Source organism: Telopea speciosissima, chromosome 9 (assembly GCF_018873765.1).
Source record: "Telopea speciosissima isolate NSW1024214 ecotype Mountain lineage chromosome 9, Tspe_v1, whole genome shotgun sequence".
In the NCBI taxonomy this organism is placed as follows: Eukaryota; Viridiplantae; Streptophyta; class Magnoliopsida; order Proteales; family Proteaceae; genus Telopea; species Telopea speciosissima.
Window position 1 is genome coordinate 4,314,886 of NC_057924.1, and position 17,460 is coordinate 4,332,345.

Consider the following 17,460-nt stretch of genomic DNA (forward strand, 5'->3'; position numbering starts at 1 on the left):
CAACCTAACGGTCCTATCTGAATTTCCCTGTTGGGATGGCCTCATTGGGGAAACCCAAAAATTTTGGGATAGGGAAAATTGAGATTCTTCTGACAGTCGATCAGATGGTTTGGTTAATTTCCTGACCATCAAGTTAGTATTTTTCGTTGAAATAATTGCAGGGGTTTGGATGTTCCAAGCCATCCTATTGCTTACATAATTTTGATTTTTTTTTTTATAATCACCAGCATTGTACAAAGAAAAAGAACTTGCTAACTAGTTAGAGATGATCATTCTCAATTGATTGGGGTATCGACTGGATAACAGATTTGCTGTTTTCATGAATAATATCTGTCTTTATGATTTAACTGTCTCTTGACCCCTTTTAGTACAATAATACTCGAGATCCATGTATTCACCATTTTCTTATATTGCCTCTGCAGAAGAATTTCGTATAATAGATCAAAAATATTATTATGAATTATTCAACTCTTTGCACAAGTTTCTCTAATCTAAGACATACAGAATTCAAAAGCAGGAACTCTTTAATTTTGATTTGTATATTAGCCATGTTTAACTAACTAACCTACTACCGAGCCTTGCATCTATCTGCATTGCTTCCTTAGTGTATCATATACACCTTTTTTCTTCCTCAGGTTTTGGGCCCATTTAGTAATGGCTTATGTCTTTACTTTCTGGACATGCTATATGTTACAAAAGGAGTATGCAACAGTGGAATCAATGCGATTGCTCTTTCTTGCATCAGAGGAACGTGCTCCAGACCAGTTTACAGTAAGATTAACACAAGTTTCTCATGATTTGTTATCATTTTAAAAATGGTTTAGTTCTGTAATTCTTTTGTTCCTATAGGATTTTCATTACCTGTAATTTCCTATTTTTGTTTGTATTTTCGATAGAAACTTCTATTGAAAGAGCATTTTATCTGCTTAGGCTTGACCAGCACTCAATCTGTTCAAGGAATGTAGATAATGTGCAAAGACAACTTAGAGCAGTTATTTGTGTCATATTTATAGTCTCTCGCATCTTGAACTGCAGAAGTTCCATTAAGGGAGTCAACTGATTTGATGTCTTGGCTTTACAAATGTGATCTCCTTTTGCTGTTTATTTTGTTTGGGCATTTGGGTGGAAGAGTAGATCCTGTTTTAAAACTTTATATTGTTTCCCTTTCCCCTTCTTGGGAGTCTCTCTACTGGTGGCTATTGTTGCAGAAGGTCATTATATTGAGAAAGTCAAGATTTTCACAGCATCCACAAAATAGATTAGAATGTGTTCTTGGTACCAATCCATATTCTCTTTTAGCTGTGTTTGTTTTCTGGAATTTTGTAGTCTCTAAGATTTTGTATTGCCTTAAAAAGCTAATGCAAATTGCTGGAACTTTGGACCTTTATATGTAAGTGAAAAATTAGATAGAAGTTTGTTTCTGTTATGCTTTCTAATTACCCATTCAAAAAGTGCTTCATATTCCTAAGATATAAAATGAAATTTGATCCTCTGCAGGTCCTTGTAAGAAATGTGCCTCCAGACCCTGATGAATCAGTTAGTGAGTTTGTGGAGCACTTTTTTCTTGTAAACCATCCAGATCACTATCTCACCCATCAGGTTAGTCCCTGCAAACTCACATAACTTTATTCATACTTTGAAATCCTAGGTAGAATGAACAGGAAACAGCTAAATGATTGTGTTTAAAATTTTCATTTTCTTCTTCATTGGAGAGGCTAATCTTTAAGTTATTGCAAGTTATTTATATTTAATTGTGTATCTTGTACAAGAAGGTGTAACTTATTTTTACATTTTGAAATGGGAGAATTGTTCCAGGGAATAGATATAGTCTGTCAATACCCATCCACCCTCTTGGGGGCTGAAAAGCTAGAAGCTTACTAAAATTAAGAGACATGGGGGCGAGGTAGGATACAAGTGCATATTTTACCTTGCATAAAGATACCTAGCAGAGCATCTGGCCCGGCTACTTTTTAATGAGGTCCGCCTATTTTCTGATACAAATACACATTACACATGACATAAAGATGCGTAGAACAGTTTGTGTAAGAGAGGGAAAGACCCTTTTTCAGATCCGCTTACTCCTTCCAATGTGAACACCACAGTCTCAAAGGTGTTCAATTTACAAATGTGAACGGTCTTAGTGAACCCCATTGCCAGGCTGGAGGTCAGTTCCTTCCAATTGGAGAGGGTCAACCAAGAACACATAGGACTCCTACCCATGTTGGAAGCCAGCCACAGGTCACCAACGAATCAAGCTTAAGGCTTTTGCAATCTGAGAAGCACAATGCCCAAGACTTCGATTAAGTTTCTGTAGCTCGAGGAGGTGAGATCCATGTAGTGCTTGAAGTTAATTCGTTGATGCTGTTTCGGAAGCAATAGACAGTGGCCCGTCTTATGGTCCTTCCTCTGTTTTGAAGAATCAAAGTGGGAGATGGGTGGTTCCTCCCATTCCTCCCTACAACCCTAATGAGAAGAAGGTCAATTTTATATTCAGGTGATTCATGCTCTAAGCGGTGAGCCTATTGACCCGGGTTAGTTGGCCTTCTTCGAGCCGGGCTTGGTTCTTTGGTTTGCCTGGCTTGTTTTTTCTGAGCCTTTTTTTTTTGGGTTGGGCTTTGCCCCTTGTCTTGTCCCTACTTTTGGTAGGGCTTGTGTCAGCTTTTGCTTGTATCCTCTCTACCCCTCCTTTTCTTCTCCCTTTGGTAATTGAATTATTTATTCATCCAAAAAAAAAAAAGATGCGTAGAAGAGCATGTGGCCCAACTTCTCTCTGATAACGTCTACCCAGGTTTACTTTAGGAGAAGATTGTTTCACCAAACTAAAGTTAGAAACTAGCTATGAATCGATAGCAAAGGAACAAGGATTAACAGCTAGGGAAAGAAAAAGGAGAAGAGGAGAAGGAGGAAAAAGAGTTGAGAAATCGTGGGTGAGTGAGAATAGTCTTCACTCACCTATTTTCTTCATTAACAACTTCTTGAAATTGCATATGCCTCCCTGGGGAGGTAAAAGATAAAAAGAACAAAAGGTAAAAATACAACTTAACGTGACTTATAATAAGCCAGTGACAAGATTTTATTTTCTTGGAGAAATTTTCAGATGAGTTCCAAAGTTTTATTCAATTTTAGTGACCATTGACTTATTGAGCTAAAAGAAAATCTCAAAATGGTAAAGGTAGAAGAATTTAAAGGAAATGTTGCTGAATCATGTAGGGAATGTATTCAGCCAAACAGGGGAGACCCAGTCTTCCCCAGCCTGGAGAAATGAAGTTTCAGAATTGATTGGAAACTCAAAAAAACATGTATATCAATGCAAGACCTGCAACAAGAATATAAGATGTTCTTTTGGCAGGTTGTTACTCTGTAAACATGAGCATTCTTACCTTCAGAATTTCTTGCAGCTTCCTCTTTTTTTTGTATACTCGTGCAAGTATTAAACCAGAAAGTAAAAAAAGTATTAGTGCAAGTATAAGTTTAATGGCTACATATGATTCCCTTTCCTGTTATCTAGACACTTTGTTGCATAAATTTTTTTGGCACTAATTGTTATTGGGAGGAGAAGATATTTTATGCTTTCATTCTCAGTTAGAGAACTGCATTCAGGTTGTGTACGATGCAAACAAACTTTCCAATTTGGTTGAAGAGAAGAAGAAGATGCAGAACTGGTTAGATTACTTTCATCTCAAATATTCTAGAAATATATCTAAGAAGCCATCCATGAAGGTATGGCTATATGTCATATTTACTATGTCTTGTAAGGTTAAGATATATGTATCTATTGTTTGTGTTGGAATACTCTGTTATTTTTCATTGTGAACTTCTATCTTGATTCATTGAACAGACTGGTTTTCTTGGTCTTTGGGGAGAAGAAGTGGATGCAATCGATTTTTACACGTCCAAGATTGATCAACTATCAAAAGATGTAAGTACCCTCACTCAAAATACTTGGGTCTTAATAGAAGCCCATTCTTTTCTCCTTGGAAATAAACCCGAAGACCATAATTTTAGCTGTAATTCTATGCCATGATGCCATCTTGATTTTGTGGGATTGTTACAGAGAGACACCTAATTGTCCTACTTCAGCTCAACGAGTTTTCCTTACAGTGATTCACCGTCCATATATTGATATGTGGTTGAATATGTTGTTAATGGTTAATCTCCAATAGCTTCTATTTCCCTAGCTAATTTAAGTCTTTGTGGTTGCTATTGTGTTACCTGAACACTTCAAAATAAGAGCCACATCTGTGTCCGACACACTTTTAGTTAGAGTGCAATGGTGAAATTGGTGTAGGCAGGGTAGGAATATCCTAATCCTATTATAGTGATGGCTACAATAAAGCAAGGTTCAAATATTCATATATTACACATATTCGGCAAAAAAAAAAAGAAATGTGCATTTCAGTGGTCAAACAATTGAACCTATTTAAGCATTATTATACATATTCAAACCATTAGATTGGAAGAAAAAAAACACACGCAAAATGGTCGTTTGGCTTTGGACCCTAGGTTGCTATTGTATGCTGCAACGTATTGTATCCTTTATCTTATATAAACTATTCTACACATAATTTAGTACTATAAAACTCAGTACTCAATAAAAGCAATTGAAATATGTATTAAGAATGAATAAAATCCATTCAGTTACCCCAGTGTCAAAAAATGTCATCATAGGCACATAATAAATAATAAGTACAACTGTTGACACCCCTATGCCTATGTCAGTGCCACATAGAGTTCCGAGGATCTTCAAAACCACTAGAAGATTGTTTCCACTGCCAAAACCATTCCTCCTACTGTATCACAAATGATGGTCATGTCATGTTATGCCTGAAGAAACACTCGAAGTCCAACACAGAGCCACAGAGGTGCCGGTTGAAATACAGGTATGAATCGAAATTTGTAATGAAAAATCGACATTTCGATATATATATATACAGGAATATAACATTTCACTTTCTTTTATTTCTCGTTTCGGTAGAAACTCTAGAATCTTCCTGATACTATTCTTTCGTTTTGAGCCAGCTCGAAACCGAAATATTTTGCAAAATTTCCGTCATCGATCGAAATTTCGAACATTGCAATAAGGGGAATAAATAACAAACCATAATAAGAAACTGTAATCAATTGTTTGGTCCCTCCGCCCCCCCTAAGGCCTCTGCTCCTCCCAATCGGCCCATGTATGTCTACCTTCGTCATGACTTAAGTGCCCCCCCTTCCGCAAGAAGCTGCTTATTCGGGATTATGCCGCTGCCAATATTGAGAAGATTTTGCCTTTAAGTTTGGATATCATTAATCTTTTTTTTTTGCCGGGATAGTTCGATATGTATTATTGGCCTTCTTTTTGTGTCTTTTGAGTTGTTTAGTGCGGGGATTTTCGGCCTCTTGTAGTTCCGGGGTTCTCCCCTTGTAATGGCTTGGCCTTGTCCTTTGTATCTGTTGAATTATGTACACCAGAATACTGTGGGGGTATTCTGGTCTTTTTACCTCTTTATTGCTCTTCATTATTCATTCTAGTATGTAAGGGCAATTCTGTCCATGTAATGTTTTGGATTATTATAAATATAGAGCTTGGGGTCTGCCTTAGACATCCAAGCATTCACTTTTCCTAATTCTAATCTCTCAACATGGTATCAGAGCAGGTTCGAATTAGGGAGTTTTTTTTCCATTCTCGATTTCCCCCCTTCTCCCTTTCACTCTCGATCTCTTCTTCCCACCCCCCTCTACTGTTTTGATCTTCTCTCTCCATAATTCTCCCACTAGGGCAGCACTGATGAGGTGATCGACAGATCCAGTTGCTGCCCTCTTTTACCTCATCCTATGATAAGGTTCTTTGATCAATAGGGATAAGTTCCAACTCCAGTTGCTGCCTGTGATATTTGCTCCTTCAGTTTTTTTTGGATTGCTTCCACTTCTTTCCAAGGGACCAATCTACCTCATTGAAGACTCAAGAACTGCGGCAGTGTTTACTTCTTTGGATCAGTTCCTATCTCCAACAAGATTGAAGACCTCCTAGATCGATTTCTTTTCGTCAAATCAGGATTTTCTCAAAACCTTGACAAATATCGATCTAGGAGTTTCAGGTTTCCATTGGGGCTGGTTTTTGGAGGAGTACTTTAGTCCTATTAGAAGCACACTCGATCCAAGTTTCAGCTCTATCTGGTGTTTTTTTGTCTGCAACCGGCCCTCCATCGATTTCACCAAAATCAGGGTTTTTTCAAAACCCTGAAAAAGTCGATCTCAAGGATTTCTCTGTCAAATGCTGCTGGTTTTTTGAGACAACTCTTCTTATATTTAAAGAGGTCTCCCCTCCAATTTTCAGCCATTATTTTGGAGTTTTTATTGGGTTTCTCATCACCATAGCCCATCTCTGCGATTTTTTCTTTCTACTGCGTAATGGGTGACTCTGAAGTCTCTACTAGCACTTCTGCTGCTAATATGTACAGTAGGAATGAACCCCGTGATCTTCTTCCTAATCCTATCAAACTAGATGGGAGCAATTACCTGATATGGTCTCGCTCTTCCTACTTTGCCATTGTTGGCTGTGGGCTTACTGGCCATATTGATGGCATTACTGTTGTGCCAACTGAAGCTGGCCCTTCTCTGACCTGGTGAATCTCTAATAATGGTATTCTCATGTCTTATCTGATTGGCTCCATGCAATCAGATCTTGCAAGTGGATTTCTTCTTCTTGATAATGCTACCTAGATATGGTCTGCTTGCAAGGAAACATATGGACAGCTTGGCAATGATGCCCAGGTTTATGAACTCCGGAAGAAGGTCCTACATACCACTCAGGGGGAATTGACTGTCTCCAAGTACTATGCTACTCTTCGCAGCCTTTGGCAACAGTTGGACCATTTTTCTGATTTCCATCCTTCCACTCCTGGTGATATTGCCTTTTACAAGAAGCATGTTGACAAGATACGGGTTTATGACTTCTTGGTTGGATTAAATGTGGATTATGATCAGATTAGAGTTCAAGTGTTGGGCCACTCTTCTTTTCCCACACTTGAACAGTCCTATGCCTTGGTCTCCTCTGAAGAGAACCGTAGGGCTGCCATGCTCAATCGTCCATCTACTGAGAGATCAGCTCTCCAAACTGCTTCCACGGCTGTTCCTATGATTGCTGGTTCTTCCCCTTCTGGTGATGGTTCTACCAAGGGCATAGTCACTTGTGAGCATTGTAATAGGCCCTACCACACCAAGGACAAATGTTTGAAACTTCACGGGAAACCAGCTGACTTTGAAGCCAAACGGGCCAAGAAGAAACCAAACAAGAAGGTCCATCACTCTGAGTCTGTTGCTACAACCCCTACTACTGACACTGGCCTTTTTTTTTTTTTTTTTAACCCGAATATTACCTGGGACCCAGGTTGGCCCCTAAACCTTTATTAAAATCAATGAGCAAATAATAAAGAATACAGGGGGGGACATTCCGCCTAACCCCTTCCCAAGACAAAATCACACCTCTCAATGAACAGCCACCCCATACAAGAGTAAAAACAACCAAGCCATTAGCTTCGTAGGACAGGAAGGCCAGCTTTGTCCTCACGGAGAATGGCCAGAAAGGGACCACCCGGCAAGCTCTCCGGTTGATAAACAATAAAAGTCATCGCAAGACAAGAGTGTTTGGCCAACCAATCAGCCGCTTTGTTGCTCTCCCGGTAGGCAAAAGTGATGTTGGCCCGAGTACAAGCTAATAATTAATGAATCTCCTTGTAGTGATACCATCCTTCCCATGAGTTACCCCTCCTCTGATTGACTGCTCTAACCGTTGCCTCTGAGTCACAGTTAATCACAACATCTGTGAACCCCAAATCCTTACACAACCTTAGGCCATCCCTCAGCGCCTTGAGTTCCACCAGTGAGCTGGTACTCGGCCCATAAAAATTAGAGAAGGCTGCCAGCGCTTTCCCATTCTGGTCTCTAATAATCCCACCTCCTCCACCCAGGCCAGGGTTACTAGAACAAACTCCGTCAATGTTCAACTTTACCGAGTAGAAGGAGGGGCACCAGTATACTGGGATGGGCCGTTTGCACTTTACGATGGGAGCTGCAAGACCCAGACGCTGTAAGATCAAGGTTTCCCTAGCAGATCTGTGGGTGCCTACCTTGGTCGGGTAGGGCAACTCCCTCACCCAGGCTTTGATGCAAGCAATAATGGAGTTGGCTGTCCGCCTCCTGTCATCATGTCCTCTGAAGTTTCTCTCCCTCCATAGCTCCCAAATGATCAGGGATGGCAGAATCCCAGTAATAACAACACTAAGACCATGTCCACCTGCTAAACTCTTCCAGAGTAAGACCCTGCTCCTCGCATCCTGAGTGGGAAGAAGGGTGATGTCAAACAAACTGGAGAAGTGGTCCCACACTCTAGTCGCCGTGCCTCCGGAAATAAGGCAGGTGGTCCGTGGTCTCCCTCGAGGCCTACCACAAGAACAACATTTCGAGGCAGTGGAATACCTATTGCCATCAAAGAGTCATCTGTAGGTATCCTTCCATTCAGCGCTGCCACGAAAAGAAGCCCATCTTCACCGGGAGTGTGCTATTCCATATCCACTTCGCATAGGAGACTGTTGGCGACTGACCCCGCACCACATCCCACACCGCCTTGGTAGAGAACAAGCCATTACTAGAGAGAGCCCAAACCAGCACATATTCACCTCCCGACAAGAAAAAAGAACCTGATGAAATATACTCTCTTATGGCCTCTGAATCAATGTTGTCCAACACTTCTTACTTCCAAGTGCCATCCTCGCAACAGGCATCCTTCACCCTCAGCCCCATATCAACCCCAAGACCATTGTCTACAGTGTCCATTAGGGGACCAAAACCCGTCCAGTTGTCCAGCCAGAAGAGAATATTACCTGCCCCCAGCAGCCACCTGGAATTCGATAACAGGACCTCCTTGTGCTCCAAAGTATGCCTCCAAGACTTTGAGCCTGTTCTGTTTGCCTCTGATAGAACAACATGCTGGTTTTTAAGAACTTAGCTTTGAAAAAATCACTCCAAATGGAGCGCTCCCCTAGCGCCCTCCACAGGCCTTTGAGCCTAAGCGAGAGTTCAACATCCTCCAGCAGTTTGATCCCTAACCCTCCCTCCCCAACTGGCCTACAAACTTTATGCCATCCAACCCAATATTTTCTCTTCCCCCACTCTGAGCAGCCCCATAGAAAGTCAGCAAACATCCCATAGACCCGCCTAGACACCGCCTTGGGTGGTGCCAGTGTCGCAAGAACATGAATTGGAATTGAGGAAAGGATATGCTTTATAAGAGTAATCCTGCCTCCTGCAGTAAGCAGCCTTCCTTGCCAACCTGCTACCTTGCATCTAATCTTCTCAATCAACCCATCAAACAAGCAAATCTTCATCCTCCCTAAATGGAGGGGTGCTCCTAGGTAAGTAATAGGGAGAGATTTCCTAGGAAAACCAGTTATCTCACCAACCAAGCGGCCTCTAGCCGGTGTGGCCAAACCACTCAACACAAAGCAGCTTTTCTGTCTATTAACCAGCTGACCCGAGAAGCCTTCGTACCTGCTGAGGAGACCCATGATCTGTTTAAGTGAACCCTTGAGCGCCCTAGAGAAGATAATAGTGTCATCTGCAAACAGGCAATGAGAAATCCCCGGACACCCTCTTGGAAGCTTGTAAAAGGAAGCATGCCCTTCCACAAACAAGTTTTTAATTCCCCTACTCAGCACCTCCTCAGCAAAGATAAAAAGAGCTGGCGAGAGGGGGTCACCTTGCCGCACCCCTCTAGAAGATTTGAAAAAGCCCGATTGTTTGCTCCCTAGCACTGTAGAGAACCAACAATTGTCAACCATCTTCTTAATCAAGCTGATCCAGGCGTCACTAAAACCAAATTTGGCGAGGACCTGCCAGAGAAAGTCCCACTCCAATCGATCATAAGCCTTCGCTATGTCCAGCTTAAGAATAACATTGCCCCCCCTAGTTTTTCAGTTAATGTCCTGGGCCATTTCTTGCACAATGGATATGGAGTCATGAGTACTTCTGCCTTGCACAAACGCTCCTTGCTCCTCTGCAATTAATGAAGGGAGGATACCTGCCAGCTTGGAAGTAAAGATCTTGGCAATAATCTTGTAAGCAAAATTACAGAGGCTAATAGGACGAAGATTAGACATTACCTCGGGGTTGTCCTTCTTAGGGATGAGGACCAGGTTTGCAGAGGTGAAGCTCCTGGCAAGCTCCCCTCCCGTAAAGAAATCTTGGACCGCAGCCCAAACCTCCTCACCCACGATCTCCCAGCACGAGGTAAAGAAATAGCCAGTAAATCCATCCGGACCCGGTGCGCTCTCGCAAGACAGAGAGAAAACAGCCCCCTTGACCTCTTCCTTCATGGGCCACACAAGGAGACTAGCGTTATCAACCTCAGAGACAACCTTTGGAACCACAGAGAGCAGTTCAACATCCACCACACAATCTTGAGATGAAAAGATGTCAGAGAAATGCCGTACCGCCTCCGCCTAGATCCCCTCAGGGTCCATTATCCACTGTCCATTCCCCCTCTTGATTTTCTGGATACAAGCCTGCTTCCTTCGAACATTCACCATAGTGTGAAAGAATTTCGTGTTTCGATCCCCCTCCTTTAACCAAGTTACCCTGGATTTCTGCCTCCAGAATATTTCCTCTTGTAGGAGAATTTCCTTCAAAATTTCCTTAGCTGCTACCAATGCCTCTCTGGACTCATCGGAGGTTTGTTGGTAAAAAACCACCTCCGCTCTGCACACCGAGTCCTCAGCGTCCCTCACCTTCTGGTGTATATTGCCAAAGACCTCCTTATTCCATTTTCGCAGCGCACTACGAAGGAATTTTAACTTAAAAAACAGCACATAGAGAGGGGAGCCAGAGACCGGCCGAGCCCACTGGTCCTTGATGAAATCATGAAAGCCTGGATGCCTGAGCCACATCTGTTGAAACTTAAAGGAAGAGAAAGCCTGCTGCCTAGCCATCATAAAAGAAAGCCCGATGGGCGCATGATCTGAACATGCTCTGTTAAGGTGGGTGACAAAGCTACTTGGGAAGGTAGCCAGCCAAGCAGTGTTAACCAGAAATCTGTCCAGCCTAGCCATCACCCTACCTGCCCCCACTTGATTATTTGTCCATGTGAACATGTTACCAGCATAGCCCGCATCAACTAGGGCAGCCCTACTCATAAATGATCCAAACTCCTCCACAGAGAGAGAGCAAACTGGACGACCACCCAGCTTCTCAAGGAGGGACACAACCACATTAAAATCACCTCCCACTGCCCAAGGGTGCAATACCTCCCCCGAGAACACCTCAAGCCTCTCCCACAAGACCCTTCTTTCCACATTTGAACAACGACCATGGACAAAGGAAAAAAGAAAAGTCCCCCTACTGGCCTCCTTACATTCAAGGGTAATAAACTGATCATGCTCCTCCACCACACGGAATCAAAGAGGCCTTCCAAAATATCCAGAGCCTGTCAAGCACATGATAAGACTCCAGCCCAATCCTCCTCATCACCAATCTTGCCTTCGCACTGTGCCTTGGGTTCAAGAATAGCTACAATGTCCACCTTGTGTAAACTCACCAAAGATTTCAGGACGCCTAATAGTCGGCTTATTTCCAACACCTCGAGCATTCCAAAAGATGCAACTCATAAGGACACATCGCGAGGGGCTGCTGTCGATTGCATCGATCTCGTAACACGTCTTTGGGCCGAATCCCTGTTATGTCCTCCCTGCCTAGCCTTCTTAATTTTCTTCCTGTCATACATAACAGCTGCTCCAAGGAAAGCAGTTTTGGGATGCACACGACTGCGGAGCCGGCGACCTGCTAGTGCGGAAGCACTGTTCCCTTGTTCTAACCTCCCAAGTGTCACCCTAACCCTCTCCTCCAGAGTGGAGCTAAAGGCTCTCAAACTCTCCACCATTTGTTGTCACCCCACCTCAGGTTCAGGCATGGCCGAGACATAACCATCATCTTTGGAACCCAACGGCATAGGTCCATTTGCAAAATAGACTTGCAAACTGACCCCTTCAGGTTGTGAAATAACGCTGAGCGTACCACTGTCATTGCCCACTGAAAGGCCAAAGGCTGTTGGATCCACCATCGTTAAGCCACTGACACTGGCCTATCTCAGGAGGATCTATAGGCATTCCTACGTGTGCTCAAGTCTTCCATTGCTGCTGCCTCTACTACATCAGCTACTGCCAATTCACCTACCCCTTCAGGTTCAAACTTTGCTCCGTCAGGTATTTCATTTGGTGGTCATTATGCTTCAGTAGCTTCCCATCCTTTGATCATTGATTCTGGAGCTACCGATCACATGACCGGGTCCTCTAGTCTTTTCCATTGTTATTCTCCCACTTCTGGAAAAGACAAGTTAAAGTAGCGGATGGTTCCCTTTCTTCCATCTCTGGAAACGGAATCATCAACTGCACTTCCTCTCTTCTTTTGTCTTCTGTTTTGCATATTCTTAATTTTACTACTAACCTTCTTTCTATTAGTAATATTACTTGTGACCTTAATTGCAAAGTAACTATTTTTCCTTCCCATTGTCTTTTTCAGGATGTAGCCTCTGGGAAGACAATTGGATTGGGTAAAGTGCATGGTGGCTTGTACCAGCTTGATGATAGTCGTCTCACTCCACCCCCATTACTATCTCCACATCAGAACTCCTTGGTCTCTTCTGAAATTTACCAGTGGCACTCTAGACTAGGTCATCCTCCAATAGGAATTTTAGCATCTTCATTTCCTACTTTGGTCAAAAACTGTGATAAGACCGATTTTTTTTGTGAGGCTTATGTTCTGGCCAAACAGACACGTTCAAATTATTCCATTTCTAATAAAAGGAGTTCTTCACTTTTCCATTTGGTGCATTCTGATGTTTGGGGCCGAGTTGTAAGACTTCCCTTTCTGGTAATCGTTGGTTTGTTTCCTTTATCAATCGTCACTCTAGACACACATGGGTTTACCTTATGCATACAAAAAACCAGGTGTTTTCATATTTTCAGCATTTTCATAAAATGGTTCAAGCTCAGTTTCAGACTACTCTCAAAATTTTGAGAAGTGATAATGGAACCAAGTATACATATAAACAATTTCAAAAGTATTTTGCTGATCATGGGATCGTTCACCAGACCAGTTGTGTTGATACCCTAGCCCAAAATGGTGTGGCTGAACGGAAGAACTGTCAATTATTAGAAGTGGCCCGAGCTTTGATGTTTACTCAACATGTTCCGTCCCAATATTGGGGGGATGCTGTCCTTACTGCAACCTATCTCATTTACCGGTTACCTTCTCGTGTCCTTGACTCCCGGAGTCCTGCTGAGATTTTACATGGACATTCCTCTTTTGTGGTTCCCCCCATGGTATTTGGTTGTGTGTGTTATGCTAGGGATACACGATCTCCAGGCAAACTTTAATCTCATAGGTTGAGGTGCATCTTTTTGGGTTATTCTCCAACCCAGAAGGGTTATAAGTGTTACCATCCACTTTCCCGTAGTACTCTGGTCAATATGGATGTCGTTTTTCATGAGGGTCTTTCATATTATTCTTCACCACCTCTTCAGGGGGAGAGCTCTAGTGAAGATGTGTTTCCTCTATTAGATGTCCCTTCATCTCCTCCTTCACCTCTTGCTGCCCCATCTCCTTTAGTTGCTGCCCCATCTCCTTTAGCTGCTGCCCCATCTCCAATGATTACTGCCCTATCTCCATCGGCTGCTGCCCCTTCATCCGAAGGGAATCCTTTACAAGGGGAGCTCGTAGGGAATAATGGTGGTAATGTTCCTAGTCAGGGGGAGCTGTCTCCAGCCCAGAAAACCATCAGTGAATTTTAGAAGAGAATTGACAACTCTAACATTATCACCTATACAAAGGGATGTACCAGAAGAGGGCAGCATCAATCCACTGTGGCATCAATACCTATCCAGTTGCCGGCTCAGGAACCAGATCCTCCTCCTTCTCCTGGTAAGACCTCTCCTTCTAATCTACCTATTGCTCATCGCAAGGGTACTAGAACTTGCACCCAACATCCTATTTCTCGCTTTGTTTCTTATTGTTCTCTTTCTCCATCTTTTCGTGCATTTGTGTCCTCTCTTTCTTCTGTTTCCATTCCTAAAAATTGGCAGGAAGCTTACACAGATGGACAGTGGAAGGCAGCAATGTTGGAAGAAATGAGCGCTTTGAAGAAAAATAATACTTGGGATCTTGTCGCCCTTCCTCCAGGAAAAAAAATAGTGGGATGTAAGTGGGTGTTTGTGGTCAAACAAAAGGCTGATGGGTCTGTGGATCGATATAAGGCACGTCTAGTTGCAAAAGGCTTCACACAGACATATGGGATCAACTACCAGGAAACCTTTGCTCTTGTTGCAAGTTTGAATACAGTTCGGGTTTTGCTATCTTGTGCAGTCAATCTTGGATGGGATCTACAACAGCTGGATGTGAAGAATGCCTTCCTAAATGGAGAACTTGGTGAGGAGGTGTACATGGATATTCCACCAGGGTTTTCTTGTGACAGTAGTATAGGTAAAGTGTGCAAACTGAAGCGAGCACTTTACGGGCTGAAGCAGTCACCTCGAGCATGGTTTAGGCGATTTCACAAGGCCATGATCTCTGTGGGCTATAAGCAAAGTAATGCTGATCACACTCTCTTTATAAAGAGGGCTGGTGAAAAACTCACTGCTTTTATAGTCTATATGGATGACATTGTGGTTACTGCCAACGATGGTAATGAAATCAACCGGTTGAAGTAGTTTCTTGGCTAGGAGTTTGAAATTAAAGATCTAGGGAAGCTACAGGACTTTCTTGGGATTGAAGTTGCCAGATCCTCTAAAGGTATCTTTCTCTCCCAAAGGAAGTATGTCCTAGACTTGTTGGCTGAAACTGGTTTGTTAGGGTGTCACCCATCCGATACTCTTATGGAGGCTACTATCTATCTCAAAGAAAAGGAGGGTGAACCTGTTGATAAAGGCCGGTACCAAAGACTAGTGGGGAAGCTATTTATCTCTCACATATACGTCTAAACATTGCTGTTGCTGTGAGTACTGTGAGTCAGTTGATACATGACCCTTATTCTTTTCATATGGCGGCTGTTCTTCGGATTCTTCACTACTTGAAGTCAGCTCCTAGAAAAAGCATTCTTTTGTCTCCTAATGGTCACCTACGGATAGAGGCATATACCGATGCTGACTGGGCTGGTTTTGCTGATCAGAAGTCTATCTCTGGGTATTGCTCTTTTGTAGGAGGCAATCTTATCATTTGGTATAGCAAGAAGCAAAATGTTGTTGCTCGTTCTAGTGCTGAAGCAGAGTTTCGTGCTATGGCACAGAGCATTTATGAGTTACTTTGGCTGAAAGGCTTGCTACAAGACCTTGGTGTCCCTGTTCATCTTCCTATGATGTTGTATTGTGACAATAAAGCTGCAATCAGCATTGCACAAAACCTAGTACAGCATGATCGCACCAAACATGTTGAAGTGGACAAGCATTTCATCAAGGAGAAATTGGAAGAAGGGTTGATTTGTGTTCCCTTTGTGAAGTCTACTGATCAGGTTGCTGATATTTTTGCCAAGGGATTGTCTGTGAAGTTGTTCTATCCTATTCTAATCAAGTAGGGCATGATTAACATATTTGCTCCAACTTGAGGGGGAGTGTTTAATTATGTACACCAACTGTGGGGGTATTCTGCTCTTTTTACCAATTTATTTACCTCTTTATTTACCTCTTTATTGCTCTTCATTATTCATTCTAGTATGTAAGGGCAATTCTGTCCATGTAATGTTTTGGATTATTATAAATATAGAGCTTGGGGTCTGTCTTAGATATCCAAGCATTCACTTTTCCTAATTCTAATCTCTCAACAGTATCCTCCCCCCCCCCTGGTTTCTTTCCTTGGTATTGAATTTTTTATTCATCCAAAAAAAAAAAATACAAAGCAAACCTATAACTTGTTTTGGGCTTAATAAAGTCTCTTTCTTTGGCCTGCATTAGAAACAAAATTCATGTGGCGGACCCCAGTCAGTTGGGATAAGGCCTAGTTTAGTCAAATACCATGCCTAATTGACTATAACATGAGGACGTTAACACTTGAGAACATGAGGACATTGACATGGAAATCAGATGCCTGGGTTATCCACGGTAATTAGTTACCCCTTCCCTGTACTTTACCCTAATTAAACTTTCCTCCCCTCGACTTTCCATTATTACAGTCGGACCCCCTCTGGCTGACGGTGTTAGCCTGCTGTTAGCTATAGTTTGGAAAAGACTATTTTACCTTGCCTGGTGTTAGTTATAGACTTATGGTTGGTTTAATATAAAAGGTGGGATCCACCACTTCTTCAACCACCACTAACCTCCAATAAAGGGAGGTAGCCGCCTCCACCCCCTTTCCCACTCTGTTCACCGCTGCTGCTGCTCTCTTTCTCTCTCCTCCACTTTGTTTGTGTTCCACGGGTTGCAGCAGTGGGTTTCATTTCTGGTTTGTATCTCTATTCACAGCAATGCTTTGAAAATCGGAAATGACAGAGATACAAAAATACGTTTCAAAAATTCACAGGTGTATAGTTGAACTATGCAACCGAAGGGATAATAGTCGAGGTCAATTGGTGATGAAAGCCTTCACTTCCCTGCTGCTGGGACGATGATGAGGACGATAGGTCTACCCCCAGTTGGAGCAGTGGTTTGCTCCCATCGCCTGCTGAGCTTCAGTGGGACAGGAGGAGACGTCTCAGGGTAGAGCCTAAGCCCAGAAGAGCCTTGCACCTGTGTTTGAATCTGTTGTTGCTCCTTCCTTCTCTTCTCAAGCAGCTGATGATCAGCAACCGCTGGCTCGGTGAACGAGCGAAGCCTGAACTCAAGGCTTTGTTGGTTCATCAATGGCAATAGAGTTGATTTCATGCCAGCTCCCACCACTTACAAAAATTTGAATTTGGAATTTCAAGATTTTGATGATTTCGTCTGGTTCGATCTTTGTTTTGCTTCAAATTATGAGCATCATCAATATGCCACCACCAACACCACAAGAAGCACGACCACCTTTACTTCAGCAGGTAGTCAGTGACTCCAATGGAAACAAATCCATTGGAGATAGCTGGAGTGAGAGGGCAGGCCTTGGTGTAAAGGTTGCTCCATTGTGACCAAGTGGTCACAGGTTCAAGTCTGGAAAGAGCCTCTCTGTGAAAGCAGGGGTAAGGCTGCATACATTATGACCCTCCCCATACCCCGCAGTGGCGGGAGCCTCGTGCACTGGGTACGCCCTTTTTTATTGCTAAAGTGAGAAGTTGAGCAAAACCGAAGGGGAAAGCGTGGATTCTCTAGTTCATGGACGGCTAATGAAGATGGGAAGAGGAAGTATAACAGAAGGTCCAAGTCCATTGAGATAGAATTGGACGAAATTAAGAAGCATTTCAATCTTCCCATAACTACGGGAGCCAGAGAAATGAAGGTTTGTTTGACAGTGTTGAAGAAAAGATGCAGGGAG

At 42.8% G+C, this 17,460-nt stretch overlaps 1 protein-coding gene across 1 annotated transcript in view; it reads left to right on the forward strand.

Annotated features, from left to right (window-relative positions):
• LOC122640277 (calcium permeable stress-gated cation channel 1-like) overlaps window positions 1-17,460 on the forward strand; it is a 55,664-nt gene that overhangs the window by 14,298 nt on the left and 23,906 nt on the right. Inside the window, exons 4-7 of the mRNA XM_043833426.1 lie at window positions 636-771; window positions 1,498-1,599; window positions 3,601-3,720; window positions 3,839-3,919. Coding sequence (XP_043689361.1) covers window positions 636-771; window positions 1,498-1,599; window positions 3,601-3,720; window positions 3,839-3,919 — 439 coding nt within the window. The remainder of the gene's footprint in view (window positions 1-635; window positions 772-1,497; window positions 1,600-3,600; window positions 3,721-3,838; window positions 3,920-17,460) is intronic.